A 17,769-nucleotide genomic window follows, 5' to 3' on the forward strand; every position below is an offset into this window, starting at 1 on the left:
CTCCGGAGGCAAAGGAAGGGATTCCAGGAATTGGGGACAGAGGAGGAGACCCCGGAACAGGGAAGGGGATGAGGCCCCAGCTCAGCTTCCACTGAAATCATCACTGGAAACCATCCAGCTCAGTTACCTGGGGGCTTCCTTGTTGCTGGTGGCACCCGTCCAGACGATTTTGTGGAATTGACCATCTCTGCAAACTGGCGGTTCCAACTCAGAGTTATTACAAGGGATCCCCTGTCAAAACCCTGTTTTCTTGATCAGTAGATACTTCAATGAGGGCAGACTCAGACACTCTAACGTTTAGCAAAACAGGCTGAGAATCACATGATTGTAGACTGAAGTATCTGACCTGCTTTGGTCCCCAATTTCCAACTTAAATGTGGCTTACCCTTTAACACGAGAAGGCAAAATGTATCTTGAGCACAATCACTATGTGACACAAAGACCTGCATCTTGGACATAGAGATTCTTTGGGGAAAAAAAAAGCCACTAAAGATATCATTAATTCTGATAATCAAAATCTATAAAAGGGGGAAATACATATTAGCAAAATGTCAGGTGCAGATGACCACAGGGCAACTCTGATCATGAAATTACAATGGGGTGCAGAGGGCAACTCTGATCATGAAATTACAATGGGGTGCAGAGGAAAGGACCAGTTATCTAGAGTCAGAGGAGCCATGATGGAGCACAGCAATTCTACCACCAGTTGTAACCTTGGATAAGTCCAAGGTCACCCCTCCATCTGTAAAATGTATTAGACAACAATATATATGCTTTCAAGGTGGTTGGGCTCAAATTAAATGATGGAGGTAGAAGTGTTTTATCATCTAGGAAGAGTTAAAGAAATGCTACTTGCTGCCATGATTATAACAACAACTTTGATTTTCCCATCTTTACTGCAATCTGATTTTTCCATCTTTACTGCAGTTTTGTTGTTGTTCAGTCGCTAAGTTCTGTCTGACTTTTTGTGACCCCATGGACTGCAGCATGCCACAACTTTGTTATGGCAAAGGGGCTTGTGTAACTAAATGAAGCTATGAGCCATGCCATTCAGGGTCACCCAAGATGGATGGTTCATACTGAAGACCTCTGACAAAACGTGGTCCACTGGAGGAGGAAATGGCAACTCACTCCAATATTCCTGCCTGGAAAATGCCATGGACAGTACTGCAGCTTTACTCACACATGACTGTGTGTTCTTTGACTTTTGATACTTTTTGTTCCCCCAAATTTCAAGAAATGCCTTGATTCCCCTGAATTACAAGATGATTTATCTGATTTTCAATATTGAAACTGTGAAGTCCCCACTTCCTTTCCTTCTCTGTTTGATGAGTCTACAAGCCTTCATCTCTGCTGAAGGAAGTTCCCAGATTTCACCCACCCCTCTTTCCAAGTTCACTTTTGTCTCTTACATGAGGAAAGGGCTGGAAAGCAGTTGGACAAAGTCTCTCTGCTTTGAAAGTATCAAGCTTCCTTTGCAAAGGGGTCATTTTTCTACTTCAGCACAAGATAGTTTTAATACAAGAAAAGTACTGGATATGGCTGACTCAGTTGGGCTTTCTTAATCTCCACTAAGTGGAGAGGAAGACGGGTGACCTGAGGTGGGCTGGTCGATGACCCTGGGGCTCCGAGGAACTTTTCAGAGCTCATCCTGAGACAGGAAGTGATGAAATCAGCTCTCACAACTCACTTCCTATCTTGATGGGCCCTGAGGGGGCTTGCAGAGGGGAGAGGAGCATGGGGAAGTAGCTGGTGGAGAGAGGGAAGAATTGCTGAAAGGAGAGCCTGGGAAAAGTCCCAGCACTGCCCCTCACATGCCCCACCCCCACCCCCGTTTCCTTATTCTTCTGGGGCTGGGAATCAGTCAACTGGTTTATTTCTGCTCTCAGTCTCCCGTTGCAAAAACTAATGAATTTAACCATAGCCTCTTGTGAACACTCAGTTTCCCAGATCTCTGATGCTACTGACAGTGCAGATGGAAGAAAGAAAGTATAAAAGTATTTTGTAGGATACTGATTGTTGAGTTCAAATACCACTCAGATCCATCAATTCTTCTGCTTTACCCCATTTCCACTTTCAATAGTCAAGTGGAGGTAAGGGGTAAGAAGATTGGTTTTTTAGGAAACTGGGTGTCCTGTGTCACCTTATTGATCGTTGTTTAGTCGCTGAGTCATGTCTGACTTTTGAGACCCCATCAGACTCTTCTGTCTATGGGATTTCCCAGGCAAGAATACTGGAGTGGGTTGCCACTTCCTTCTGCATGTGTCACCTGGGGCCAGCTTTATGAATATTTACTATTCTCAAGTTATTCACTATGGGAAAGCGACAATATTCATTACTGGCACATGATGGAGGGGAGAAAGAGAAACAATTCAGAGATGACTTTCTTTGTACAGAGATGCTTTCAGAAAGGCCCATGAAGATGGAGGAGTGTGGGGAGTGCCAGTCATAAAGGGAACTGACTATCACAGAGGGATGGGGTGGCCGGCATGGTTGACAGCGATCGGATGTGTGCGGTGTAGGATTTCAAACCGAAACTGAGGCATACATGCCCCACCCTCACTGCTAAGGTGCAGGTCCCTCCAATATTATAATAAGAAAAGCCACAAGCAGATGAAATGGATGGCAATTAATAACAGACAACAGGAGATCTCAGTAGCTCCCTCTAGAGGGGAGGGCTGGGGGAGAGTTGAGGCGAGGTTTGCCCTATGAACAAAGATGATCTTAAGGAGATGGAATTCAGTTCTAAGGACCTTGAGCTTTGAGCTGACCCCACCTGCTAGGGGCTCCCTGGTGCTGCCGACCCTCCACAGACACTCAATTCTCCTGCTCTTAAACTAGATGTGGTACCCAGCGGTCACTGCTGGGAGAGCCAGCCTGAGACGGATGAATAAGAGCATCATTCTGTGAGCTGGATGCAGTATGCTGGCTTGGACAGTGACCAGGGGTGGGCACCTCGACTGCTCCCTGGCCCCTCCTGGAACCCACAATCTGAAAGTTAAAGATTAGAGATGGAGGCCTTGACTTGAACCTTAAGAACTATATCAAGATAAGATTTTATAAGATAAGTTATACAAAACCAGATACAAAGTACCCTTGTGACAAGATAAGTCCTACCCAGACATAGCACACAACCTGATGTGCTAGTTTCCACCCTACAGAATGGCAGGCACGAATGAGACCCCGAGAGCCCAGACAGGGATGACCATCCAGGCCTCCAGGCCACGTGTCCTCCTCTTTCACAGCCCCCTTCCCCTTCTGAGAAGCAGGTGCACAAGCCCTTACGACACCCCTCAACACTCGCATCCAGTGGGGACTCCTTGGCAGGGCTTTCCCGCCTCGTATAATGGTGCCGAGAGTGACACGGGCTCATGAGCCTCTGTCTTCTCGGTCTCCTGACTCCTGTCCATGCAGGGTCCAGAGCTGAGCCCAAGTCATCTCTCCTCTCACTGCCCAGCAATGGTTTTCAAAGCGTGGGCCTGGGAACTACCCTGGAGGTCTAGTGGTTAAGACTGTGCCTTCCGATGCAGGGGGTGCAGGTTCAATCCCTGGTTGGGGAGCTAAGACCCCACATGCCTCTCAGCGAAAAAAACCAAAACATAAAACAAGCAATGTTGTAACGAAGTCAATCAAGACTTTAACAATGATCCACATCAAAAAATCTTAAAACAAAACAAACTATTGGCCTAGAGCCTGGGGGTCCCACAGAGCCTCACGGGGCAGCTTAGAGAGTTTGAGAAGAGGGTTCAACAGTCAGGGCTGCCTCCTCAGCCCCCACGACAACAATTGTGCTTCTTTCCACTCTAGATATTGGAGTTGCAGATGCCGTTTGAATTGCCTACTGGGATAAGGAACCTGTTAAGAGACCCAGCTGTGCAGACGAGGTGAGGGTAAGCAGGACAACTTCCTCACTCACCTTTACTGCAGGGAGGGGGAGAGTCACCCCCAGGGTCTCTTCAGTGTCTCCCTGCTGGCTCCAAAGCACCCTGTCCACGCCAGCTCATTTGACTCTACCCTCAACACCTCTCCTTGGAGCAGGAATGACCATACCCCTTAAACACGTGAAGACACTAATCCAAAGAGGAAAAAGCCCCCTGACAGTGGCCACCGAGTGTCCAAGCATTGGCACCAGCTCAGTCCAGGATGCTGGGCTCCGACTCTGCCCCCTGACACTCTGCTGCGCGGCATGTGCTGTGGGCCTTTGCTACTCAAAGTGCTTCACGTGAGGACTAACTTGTTCCTCTGGTCTCATCTTCTCAGAAAGTGAAAAAAAGAAGGTGCTAGTCACTCAGTCATGTCCGACTCTCTGTGACCCCATGGGCTCTAGACCTCCAGGCTCCTCTGTCCATGGGATTCTCTAGGCAAGAATACTGGAGTGGACTGCCATTCCCTTCTCCAGGGGATCTTCTCGACCCAGGGATTGAACTCCATCTCTTGCATGACAGGCAGATTCTCTACCACTGAGCCACCTAGGCAGCCCGAGGCTAGTACTACAAGTGTTGCAAATGAACATTTCTCAGAATCCTAAAGACACATCCAGCAAGAAGGAGTGAAAGTGGGATAGAGAGGGAAGGAAAACAGTTCTTCTGTTTCCCAGAACACTGAGGCATCAGCACTTAGTAACTTAAACACTACATATACATCACTGAGAAGGTGCCACGCTTATACCGCATGGAGTTCATCTCCAGAATGCACGAAAGTGATCAGCTCAGTGGTTCTGTTTCTATCTTTCATGCAGAAATGAATGCAAGTATAAAGAGGTGGACTGGGTCAGACGCAAGAGCATCCATGTCAACACTCAACATGTGCACACACGTTCCAAGAGGAACACCCATCGCCACCTCCAAGGACCTGTCCTTCGAAGGTCTACTATGAAACACAACCCTAATGCCTTCCCCCTGGAAGTGCAGTTCCACCCCGAGTCTGAAGCAGGGGGACATTTACAGCACTTTACAGCTGCTTTTTCATACGTCACCTGAGCAGAGAAGTCAATCAGCTTCGGAAGCAGCACCTTGCCCCCCTCATCACTCTTCAGGAAATCCAGCAAACTGCCTGTTGATGAAGGAAGAGTGAATCAGTGTAGTTCAAACATACACACACACACACAAAGAAATCCAAACAAAATTCAAATGATCATTCCTACTGGCAGGGCAGGGAGAAGGGACCAGGTGAAATGACTGCTTTACCATTCTGTGTGGTCACAGTGCCTTTTCCTGACGTTGGTCAAACCCAGACCCCTCTGACCTATCCCCTTTGACCTGTTGTGAGATGTACACGAGCTCCAGGTAAGGAAGGGTGACAGTGGATGCTCCTTTTCTTGCTACAGAGTATTTGTACCTGCCACCATGACACGCATCTTGCCTGCAGGGCCTCTCTCAGACAGAAACCAGCCTGTCCTCCCAGTTGGGCTCCTTATGCCCACAGCAGGCACTCACTGGCCTACTCCCATCCATGCCCAGCACATCTCTCAGGCACCACCCAGGTGCCCAGTGAGGATGTGATGAACCAACTGTGCTTTGGAGGAAAGTGAGATCTCACTTAAAAGGGAGCAAGTGTCATGTCTCCAGCATCCCCAGACTTCATCTCTAAAACATGCCCGGCTCCTTCTTCTAGAACTTGTAGCACCAACTTGAGGGTGACCTTGGGCAAGTTCTGTACCTCGTCTGAGCCCCTGTCAAGTGGGCAGTTCCCAGGAACTCTACCACAGTCCATGGGAGGAGGGGTTTAAAGCACGTGCCAGGGTGATGGTAGGTAGTAAGCGCTCAATGCATCCATAACACAGAAGGTGGTGCTCAGCCTAGACTGCTGGGAAGATGAGTGTGGTCCTCAGGGAAGACACCAAGTGCCATCTGGCACACAGTAACTGCTCAATACAAGGTGGGCACTGCTACCGTTTACATTTATGGTTAAGAACACTATTGGTTAATCAACCCCACAAGTATCTATGAACTCCTGCTTAAGCCTCTGATCCTGAGCCTGGTTCCTGAACGGCAGCAACCTAATAGGTAATAGGGCGTTTCCAAAATGCATTGATCTATTTATATTTATTTTCTTGGCTGTGCTGTACGGGCTGCTCTCTAGTTGCAGTACACAGGCTTCTCCTGGCAGTGGCTGCTCTTGTGAAACATGGGCTCTAGGTGCATGGGCTTCAGTAGTTGTGGCTCCTGGGCTCCAGAGCACAGGCTCAGTATCTGTGGCACATGGGCTGAGTTGCTCCGCGGAATGTGGGATCTTCCAGGATCAGGGATCGAATCCGCGTCTCATGCACTGGCAGGAGAATTCTTTACCAGGGAAGCCTTGATAGGGCTTAAAAAATATTCTTTTTTAGAAGGACTCGGGGGGATATTAATATTCTGAAATATTAACCTATATTAAATAAGAAAATGCAATATTCATCTTTCTAACCTATTCAGTTATGGCATCACACTACAATCTCCATTCTCAGGAGGTCACTGTTAGTTCTGGATGATGGCTTAGGTATCATCTTGTTCCTTCTGAAGATTCTTTAGAAATCACGGGCAGTTTAATTAGCATTTCTCCTGAGCTGGAGGAAGAAGGATGATGACTTAAGATCCTTGATCTGAAAGGGACAGCAGTGGGAGAAAAGATGGCCACCTGAAACCTCTTCTTCAGGGACTCTGTGATGGCACAGGAACTTGACTTTGACAAGTTTTTCAAATATTTATGTTTTAAAGTGTCATTCTGAACATTTAGATAATGCTAAAGAGGACAAGGAACTGGTTTACAATTTTGAGAACTCACAACTGGAACCCAAAACAGTAATACTCTTATTTGATATCTGTATCTACTTATTTGATAAGTATGCCCAGGGGCCGTCTAGGTTTGGGGTCCCATTCTTGAGGCCAGCAGGTACACGGAGACAAGTGCACAGAACCGGGAAGACAACATGTTCATTTTATAACAGATGACTTCTAGTGAGGTGGCTTATGAAAGGGCTTCGTTTTCCTGTGTTTTCTGATGTTTTTGTAGCAAACAGTTGTACCCGACTCTTTGTTGACCCCATGGATTCTAGCACGCCAGGCTCCTCTGTCCATGGGATTCTCCAGGCAAGAATACTGGAGTGGGTTGCCATCTCCTCCTCCAGTGGATCTTCCCGACCCAGGGATCAAACTGACATCTCTCATGTCTCCTGTATTGACGGGTGGGTTCTTTACCACTAGTGCCACCTGGGAAGCCCTTGTAGTGAGCCTGCTATTGATAATCTGAATTATCTGAGAAGTCTCTGAAAGTCTAGATGTTCTCCTTTCTGAGGGCTGGGCCGTCACACACCCGGGTGTCCTTTATGAGGGCTGGGCGGTCACAAGCCTGGGTGGGGGGCGGGCACTCACCCTTGGCCATGTACTCAGTGATGATGAAGATGGGCTCCTCTTTGGTGACCACGGCATACAGCCGCACCAGCTTGTCATGCTGCAGCGTCTTCATGAGGTTGGCCTCCTCCAGGAACGCCTGCACGGACATTGTGCCTGGCTTCAGTGTTTTTACGGCCACTTTGGTGCTGTTGTTATAGTAACCTAGGGAGGGAAAAAAAGGGAGGTTGTGATTCGTCAAAAACTTCATGCAGACTTAGAAGAATATTTAGCTATAGACAGAAAAAACTTCTATAAACTCTATGGTGTTAACATTATCTAAAACCTTTAGGGACTTCCCTGGTGGTTCAGTGGCTAAGATGCTGAGCTCCCAATGCAGGGGACCCAGGTCTGATCCCTGGTCAGGGAACTAGATCCCACATGACACAACTAAGAGTTGGCAAGCCTTAACTAAAGATCTCACATGCTGCAACTAAAAAAATCACACATGCTACAATGAAGACCTGGTGCGGACAAATAAATGCTTTAAAAATAATAAGAAGAAGAAAAACAAAACCTATATATGTAACATTAGGAGGCTTCCCTGGTAGCAGCTCAGCTGGTAATGAATCCGCCTGCAATGCAGGAGACCCCGGTTTTACTCCTGGGTTGGGAAGTTCCCCTGGAGAAGGGATAGGCTACCCACTTGAGGATTCTTGGGCTTCCCTTATGGCTCAATGGCAAAGAATCAGCCTGTAATGCCAGAGATCTGGGTTCAATCCCTGGTTTGGGAAGATCCCCTGGAGAAGGAAAAGGCAACCCACTCCAGTATTCTTGCCTGGAGAATCCCATGGACAGAGGAGCCTAGTGGGCTACATATAGTCCATGGGGCTGCAAAGAGTCAGAAATGAAATTGATCGCAAAATGACTGAGCAACCAAGCATAGCACAGCATGTAACATTAGGGGCAACTGAGTGAAGGGTGTGTGAGAATTCTCTGTATTATCTTTACCAAAAAACTTAAAATTATTCTGAAATCAAAAGGTTTTTATAAAACAATGGTAAAACAAAACTCCATATGCACTGTACCATTTTGTCTAATGAATTTGATTTTCGCTAATTCATTAGATTTTTTTCTAATTAATAAGATGCTTTTAATCGCAAGACAAAAAGCCCCATACACCATAAGTCTATTAGATACTCTTATACAACAAACACACACACACAGTCTGACAACTGTCTGGAAGAAAATACCCCAGAATACACTGAGTACTGGCTTAATTATGAGTGATTTAAATTTTGCTTACCATACCTTTAACTCTTTAACTTTACTACAATGAATATGCATTATTTTTATACTCAGAAAGAAAAGCTTTGCCCTTGAAAAAACCTTACTAACTCTAAAGTACAAAGAATACACAGGAGTCAAATAAGTATTTCTCATAGTTTTCAAAGAGAACTGGACACAGTGATTCTATGCAAAGCAAGGGCTCTGGGTTGAGCCACCTGCAAATGCCTGCCCGCCCCACGCCCTCTCACCCAGGAGACACAGCGGGAGTGCAGACAGCCCAGCAAGGAAGATGCCCGTCTGGCTCGGTTAACCACAGCATTTCCCATGCTATCTCAACCTCAGAACACATCTTCATGTACCTTTTATCTTCCAGAACACACTTTGGGAAACACCGCCTCCTTAATATAGCTCCCCCAAGGCACTTTTTCTGGGACCTGCCTCCATGATGTGGTTACTTTTTCTTTCTTTAACATTATTTTTGATGTGGACCATTTTTAAGTCTTTATTGAATTTGTTACAATATTGTTTCTGTCTTCTGTTTTGGTTTTTTGGCTGTGAAGCATGTGGCATCTTAGCTCTCCAACCAGGGATTGAATCCGTACCCGCTCCATTGGAAGGTGAAGTCTTGACCATTGGACTGCCAGGGAAGTTCCCAACAATGTGCCTACTTTGGAGCTTGATTTTCTCCTGGAAAAGCCCTTTCTCGGTGGTTTGGAAAGCAGAAATAGAGGTAATCACATGCAGCTTTTCTTTCTGCTTTCATAGTTCTCTTGGAAGGACAGGAAAAGGTGAGGGTGGAGTGGCAGATGGTGACCACGAGTCACCCTCAAGGTCACCTCTACCTGGTGTGTGACCCCCTAACAGCCCCAGGCCCAAGAGAGACACACATCTCAGGAATGGTGATGTGAAAACATCCAGTCCCTTTTCGGGTCACACGATTATCAGTACACACACAGCTTACGCTCAGTGAAAACCAACGACGGTGGTCTCCAGAGGACTTTCCTGGTGTGGTTAAGAATCCACCTGCCAATGCAGGGGACAGGGGTTCGATCTCTGGTCTCAGAAGATTCCACATGTCGTGGAGCAACTAAGCCACGTGCCACAAGTACTGAGCCTGTGCTCTATAGCCCTCATGCTTCAACAAGAGTAGCCCCCTCCCTGCAACGAGAGAAAGCACATGTGCAGCAACGAAGACCTAGAGCAGCCAAAAAAAAAAAAAAAAACTCCAGGAGAAAGAAACCACCACCCAGCAAGACAAAAATGACAAAAGTCTGACAGTCTTGAGTGCCAGTGGTGCTAGCCCCTCGGCAGGACAGCTGGGACAATTCCTGCAGGTCCTTTCTGGGCTCTGTTCTGAGCATCGCTCAAACTGAGTTGTAAAGCTTCTATCTTCAACAGCATCCTTAAGGGCCCTGGAAGGATGCTGACAGAGCAGGCTCCTTTCTAGTGCAATTATACTGAGTGACTACCCACCTGACCACAAACCCGTGTACATTGGTGGGGAGGGTGTAACCCAGAACAGCACTTTAGAAACAAAGACTGCAGCATTTATTGGAGCTGAGGGCTTCCCAGGTGGCTCAAGTGGTCAAGAATTCGATCTCTGGGTCGGGAAGGTCCCCTGGAGGAGGAAATGGCAACCTATTCCAGTAATTTTGCCTGGGAAAGCCCATGGACAGAGGAGCCTGGCGGGCTACAGTCTGTGGGGTCTCAAAGAGTCGGACATGACTGAGGGGCTGAGCACTGGAACTGAAGATTCATGCACCTGTGATCCAGTAAATCCACCCTGGTCATCTAGAGAAACTCATGTACCCTGGTGCCAACCAGCCCAAAAACGTTCACAGTGGCCTTGTTCCTCATAGCCAGAACATGGGAGTAACTCCAATGCCATTGATAAATAGTAGGGTTTCTTTCATATAAAGTTTAAAACCGGGCAAAAGTAAACTACTCTGGGTGCACACAGCCCCATACATAAAAGCAGCAGAACTACAAAGAAAAGTCAGGAAATGATCACAAAAGCCAGAATAGCAGCTGCCTTTGGGGGGACAGGTGGGGTTGTGGTCGGGAAAGGGTGAATGGGGGCTTCGGGTGTGATTCAGTGGTCACCACACAGGTTTTCATGTTGTCAGTACCTGTGAAATCGAACGTTCGTGTGGTAGGCACTTTTCCGTCTGCTTGTTACACTGCATGTTACAGCGACAGAAGAGAAACAAGCAGGGCTAGCAAAAGCCGTGGGACTCACTGAGACTTTTCACAAAACATGAAGTTATGGGTCATGGATGAAGAAAAAAAAAATGCTCTCCAAGCGTAGGGGAAAAAAATCACCAGGAAATACTGCAGCTGCGAAAGATATTAAAAATGCTGATAAGGAGTTTGAAAAGAGCAGCGATTAAAACAGCTGTGTCAAAAAATAAAACAAAACAGCTGTGTCAAACCCAACTCTAGGAGGACAGCAGCTTCCCCTCATGGCTGCTTAGGGCTGTGACATTTGCACGACAGGGCGGGTTTCCGTCTATACCAAAGGCATGAGTTTTACTCAGCGCTCACCATCAAATCGTACTTTACCAATATACTGCCCAGTAATGGCAGGTTCACACGGGTCACAGAGATGTGGCATGACAGATGGAAACACCCACACGTGCTACTATGTATAAAACAGATGAACAACAAAGACCTACAGGGAACTCTACTCAACATTTTGTAATGACCTGTAAGGGAAAAGAATCTGAAGAAAGACTCATATATAACTGAATGGCTTTGCTGTACAGCTGAAACCACCTCAACACTGTAGGTCAACTGCACTTGAATTTGTTTTTTACAAATTTGTAATAATAAATAAATAAATAAAAGGAAGTGGCAAAATTTTTTTTCCATCTTTTGAAGGAAGTAAATAATTTCTTGCGGGTGCCACTCTGCCATAGGTAAAGCAGAGAGCGCTCCAGTGCAGGTGTGGCTGCCTTGCTATTCCACAGGACGAAGGTGGTTTTGTTAATACGAAAAGATGAATGCAGTTGCTTTTAGAAGCTGGCTGGTGAATCATTCAACGCAGTTGGCTCCCATGAAGATGGATCAAGCAAACCTGAACGCAAAATCAGTTTCCTTTCTTTCCCAGAGTCTCTTCAGAGACCGAGCGGGGACAGGAAACGTCACCCTTTGTGTCACTCATAGGTCAGTTCCCTCAGCGTCCAGCAGCCCGCAGAGGAAAACGGGTCCCCGAACCAGACGGCCGAGGATCACACGGACAAGAGGAAACAGCTTGAGGGACAAACTCCTCTCTGTTTTCTCCCCACCCCTGCTCCCCCCAGATCAGGGCATTTCCTAGTATTTGTCCACTGTGCTTCGGACCAAAAAATCCAGACCATGAGGTATGCCTGGGAGCCCCTGAGCCATTTCTCATGCTTCACGATAATATTGACTTACTTGATTAACAAGGATGCAATTTTTAATCTGCTGTCCTTTTTCTATCCACGAGCAAAGCTAGCCAGCTTATTTATCCCTCGAGAAGTAAAAGCTAACTGCCAGCAGCTCTAAACTGCACAGACAGACCCTGCTCTTACATGGAGCCTTGGTCAGAATGAGACGTGCAGACACATGGGAGGGGCGCATCCTTTGACCTGATTCGTAGCACATCACTCCCCACTGTTCCTTTGGTTTTATTTCCAGCATTCCCCTGCTAAATGCATTCAACAAACTGACGTAATTTCAGCAGCGAAGGAAGAGTTCCTGGCTGGCAGCCAGGTTCACAGAATCACACTTGCACAAGACCCCAGATCAAAACTATTTTCCTCTTCTTCTCTCTTTTCCTTCCTTCTCTCCCTTCGTCTCTTTCTTTTCTTTCTTTAATACAAAACTAGGGGGGAAGCACCATTTAAAAACAAACAACTTTCAGCATCAACATTCCAGCGGTGAAGTTATACCATAGTCTTGTAATATGTTACTTTTGGGAGAAACGGAGTAAAGGCTACAATGGGACCTCTCTGTATTATTTCTTTTACATCTACAATAGCTTTAATGAAATATAATTCATATGCCACACCACTTTCCCATTTAAATCATATCATTCATTGGTTTTGGTATATTCAGATTTGTGGTACCATCACCACAATCAATTATAAGGACATTGTCACGTCCCCACCTCCCCAAAATGGCACCTATTAACAATTACACTGCCATCCCCCCCACCTGAAGCAACCACTCATTTCCTTTGTCTCTACAGAACTGCCTTTTACAGACATTTCACATAAATGGAAGTCATATGACACATGGTCCTTTGTGTCCGGTTTCTTTTCTTTATCATCGTGTTTTCAAAAGTGTTCCATGTAGTGTGTGTCAGGACTTTCTTTTTATAATAATATTCCATTGCAAATATTATTTGCCAAATAATATTCCATTGCAAGGAAACACCACATTTTGTTTATCCATTCATCAACTGATGGACATTTGGATTGTTTACACTCTTTGGTTACTATGAATAATGCTCTTACAAACAGTTGTGTAAAAGTGTTTGTGTGAACAGATGTTTTCATTTCTGTATTATTTCAGACAACTGCGTGTGAATCGATAGTTATCTCAAAATAAAAAGTTTAACTGAAAATACCCAAGAAACAGCTCGTGTTGAGGGGGGAAATTCTGGGTAATTTCTCCCCTCTATTTCATAGTCTTTGTTCTAATTTATCATACTATCTTCATAATATAATTATTTAAAATAATAACAACTGTTCTTAAATGCTGTCAACTATGTTAAATGATTACTTCATCCTGTTTTTACACCATCCCTATTTTGCTGTTGCTGAGCCACTGGAGAGTAAGGTGCTGTTGTTCTGTTTGATTTTAAGGAGGTCCACCAGATTTCTCCATTTTAAATGTAACATTTTAATTCCCTATTGTAACTGATGTATTCATTACCTTAGGGGAGATTCTTTAAAATTATTTAAATATCCAAAAGTGCTTTCCCCAGATGATTTCAGCATCACGTGCTCATCTGATTCTCATCCCTCTTAGAAGCTATCACCTCTCTAAAAGCAGCAGCCGTCTGTCCTCTGACCCGCCTCCACCCTCCCCGGCTCCCACACCCCATGCCAAACATGGTTACTCCAACCTCTGGCTCTGTCTGGGAACTAGGGAATCTGCCCTCCCTCCTTGGCCTGTAGGCAATAATGAAACCAACCATCATTCTGTGCCCCTGAGGGATGCAGGAACACGCAGCATCACTTAGTACTTAGATGGTATTCGTGACCCAGGGCATAATCTGGACCAACTCACGGGAAACATTGGGAAATCCAAATGAGAGATATTCTACAAAAGGACAAACCTGTCTTGAAAGATGGAGATGGGCCAAGGAACTCTTCCAGATTCAAGGAGACAGGTCAGTTAAAAGCAAACTCTAGATCCCGACAACCCCAGGGACATCACTGGGACAATGGGGGGAATTAGGATGCCGACTCTACACTAGACTGCAGATCAATGCAGAACTTCCTGAATGTGACCACCTTGCAGCATGAGATCACAGCCCTCCCCTGAAAAGACACCTGCATGAGTATTCAGGGGTGAAGGTCATCGCGTCTGCACCTTACTCTCACGCGGCTCCGCAAAAATAAAACACGTCCGTGTGTGTATGTATAGAAATGATACAGGAAATACAGCAAAATATTAACTGGTGAATCTAGGTGAAGAATATACAACGTGTATTATAGCTGCTCCTATTCTGTGGACTTGGAAAAAATATATTAAGAAATAAATGCAAATATCTCAGGGGAGAAAGAGGTGACAATTTTTTAAAAAATGAGTAGATCCCAGTTAAGACAGTTCCTTAAAAAGTGAAGCATAGAATGATGTGATTCAGCAATTTCACTTCTAGGAGAATGTATATCCTCAAGAAAGTGAAAACACCTGTCCACACAATAATTTGCACATAAATGTTCAAAGAAGCATTAATTATAATAGCCCAAAGATGGAACCAACCCAAAGGTCCACCAACGGATAAGTAGATAAGCTGTGGCATACCCATAAAATGGAACAGTGTTCGATCATAAAAGAAGAAAGAAATTCTGACAAATATGGGTGAACCTTGAGGACATGATGCTGAGGGAGATAAGCCAGACACAAAAGGATAAATGTGTGTAGGATCCCATTGACGTGAGAGCCCTAGAGTATTACAGTCATACAGAAAGGAAGTAGAGTGGTGTCCAGGGGCTGGGGAAGTAGGGGTGGGGGTGAGTGTCTGCACTATGGGTACAGGGCTTCTGGACTGATGGAAATATTCTGGAACTAAATAGAAGCGGTGACTGTACAACAGTGTGAATGTGAATTGTTCACTTTAAAATGACTGACCTTATGGTACATGAATTTTACTTCAATAAAAAAGGAAAGGTGGACAGATCAAGGAGGAGGAGGAGGTGATGATTTAGGCAGCAGAGTGGGAACAGAGACACACCCAAAGCAAGATCATGCCTCCAGTCTGTGGACCCAACCGGAAACAGAGTGCCAGGTACTCACACAGACCCCTATAAGCAAGGTGAGGCTGTGTAATTATGATTTACCCTGATTCCATTATCATGTTCCCAGAGATTTACAGTGCAGTGAGAATTAATTATGGACTTCCCAGGTGGTGCTAGTGGTAAAGAACCTGTCTGCCAATAGAGAAGATTCAAGAGATGCAGGTTCAATCCCTGGGTTGGGAAGATCCTCTGGAGGAGGGCATGGCATTCCAGTGTCCTTGCCTGGAGAATCCCATGGACAGAGGAGCCTGGTGGCCTAGGGTCCGTAGGGTTGCGAAGAATCAGACTCGACTGAGCGACTGGGCACAGGCACCCAGCCCGACTGTACCTCTCCCTGCAATGCCTGCACTTAACCACATGTCCAAAGAATCCGGTGATGAGAGTCAGGGAAGAGGAGACAGATAAACCAGGACAAGCCAGGATTATTTACCAGGATAAGCGCCCACTGCCCCTTCCTTGTAAACATTCATCCAACAAGAGAACGCCTAAGTCTCAAGGAAGACAAAGAGTCTAATCACAAGGACTGTGTAGGCTTGTTCTTGGCACCAGGGGGACAGAGGGAAATGAAAGCATCAGTGCTTCTGAGAAAACTGATAGAAATCAGCTAGAGCTCTTATTTCTCCAGAAGGGACTCAGGCTCCCGAGCCACACACTCACCCATCCAGACTTCCCCGAACTGCCCGGCGCCCAGCCTCTTCACCAGCTTGATGGACTCTCGGGGGATCTCCCAGGCATCCTTGTCCCATGGCTTCTGTGGTTTGGGGCTAATGCATGCCTTCTCCAATCTCCGGCACAAGCCATCTGGCTGCTCTAATTTCAAAGAGAAAGTAGATGTGGAAAAAGTCATCCTCCGTATTTTACCAATATCTACAGAGAAATCTGGACTATGAGTTTTATCATTTTTAACTAGCCAAGGTCTACAAACTTAAAATGTTTATGGGGGTATCTTCTGTGTAACCATGACTTGGAATTCTTAAATGAAAGACAATTTAAGATGCACTTGATTTCATATCATAACAGATGTATCAGTAATGTTAATCTATAAAAATAAAAACAATAAAATACTATGGCTGACTCATATCAATGTATGACAAAACCCACTGGGGAAAAAAAAAAAGTAGCAGCCTCATTGCTTATGTGCACTTTAAAAAAAAAAACAATAAAATAAACAGACAAACACAGGCTGACAGGATGTCACACTTAATAGACTATAATTTTAATTACTGAGCCCATGTAAACTCTTCAGGGCACAATGGTGGGAACTTGGTTGGGTCACCAGGGGACCCCCCTCCCCCGCCCAGCCTCAGAACAGGGCCAGGGCTCCCTAAGTACTCAACACATGTGCCAGATGAATAACTTGATGGGGGTAACAGAGAGAGAAGAAGGACTTACTACTCTAGAGTACTCGCTCTCTCCATACGGGGGGACAGAAGCAAATGTTATGTGTATTCCCTTAAGGAAGCGTGAAGAAATAAGCAGTAACAACAGATTCCCACTACAACGGACCTCAAACACAAAGGGAATGAACCTAAAGGCTATTCACGGGGTCAGCCTAGCAAGGCTGTAGAGCAGCCTGGGGACAAAGGACCACTGACGCCACTTCTAATTGTTTTGGTGCTACTGTTGTAATTTCTGTTTTATTTTACCAAGGGCATGTATTACACACACACATACATATGTCTACACTAGGACGCAGATCTACAGATCTGCATTCCTAGTCTGGACATCAAAAGATATGTTGTAAAGTCATGCACTATATGAAAATAATACTCATTTCTATCCTTGTAATTTTTGAACATTAACTGTTAAACAGCACAAGCTGGGTGGGAAGGACTAGGATAATTATTCTCAAAGATCAAATCTGACCTTGAATGTTTGCGTGTGCTCAGCCACTCAGTGGTGTCTGATTCTTTGTGGCCCCATGGACTGTAGCCCGCCAAGCTCCTCAGGCCATGAATTTTTCGAGGCAAGAATACTGGGGTGGGTTGACATTTCCTCCTCCAGGGGATCTTCCCAACCCAGGGACTGAATGGGTGTCTCTTGTGTCTCCTGCATTGGCAGGCGGATTCTTTACCACTAGTGTCACTGTCGAATGTATAGTTATAGGTTACTTTAGGACCAGTTACAGAATATGATCCTGTAACTTTATCCAAAAGAAATATGATTCTTCTTTCTAAAGAGGCTACCAGGGAAACTACTAGAGTTCATCAATGAATTCTGTAAAGTTGCAGGATACAAAAATTTTTTATATAAGTTTGACATCATATGTTCATCATAACATGTATCTTTCTTTTCTTGTCTAACGTTGTGCTTTCACTTACTTTGATAATGCTTAATCATGTCGCTGATACAAGGAAAAGTGATTCGTGGGGAGATGTAATAACCCCCATTGTCCAGACTTCTGATTTTGTAGTGCTTAATCACATCACCGTGCACGGGGTCATAGTCTCTGACAGAAAGAGAGTAACTTCCTGCAGAGGAAGAAGTACAAGCAAAGATTACACTTATATTTTGTAAAAAGATTGGCATTATGGGGAGGGAAGTGTTGGGAGTTTGGGATTAGCAGATGCAAACTATGACACATAGGATGGATAAACAACATGGTCCTACTATATAGAACAAGGAAGTATATTCAATAACCTGTGATAAACCAGAACAGAAAAGAGTGTGAAAAACAC

General features: G+C 45.3%; 1 protein-coding gene across 2 annotated transcripts in view; it reads right to left on the reverse strand.

Moving 5' to 3' along the window:
* LYN (LYN proto-oncogene, Src family tyrosine kinase) overlaps positions 1-17,769 on the reverse strand; it is a 108,287-nt gene that overhangs the window by 22,997 nt on the left and 67,521 nt on the right. For both annotated transcript variants that reach the window (XM_065902566.1, XM_065902567.1), the window contains exons 7-10: positions 17,413-17,562; positions 15,749-15,901; positions 7,350-7,532; positions 4,976-5,052 (exon numbers count right to left, since the gene is read on the reverse strand). In XM_065902566.1, coding sequence (XP_065758638.1) covers positions 4,976-5,052; positions 7,350-7,532; positions 15,749-15,901; positions 17,413-17,562 — 563 coding nt within the window. The remainder of the gene's footprint in view (positions 1-4,975; positions 5,053-7,349; positions 7,533-15,748; positions 15,902-17,412; positions 17,563-17,769) is intronic.

Source organism: Muntiacus reevesi, chromosome 12 (assembly GCF_963930625.1).
Source record: "Muntiacus reevesi chromosome 12, mMunRee1.1, whole genome shotgun sequence".
NCBI lineage: Eukaryota > Metazoa > Chordata > Mammalia > Artiodactyla > Cervidae > Muntiacus > Muntiacus reevesi.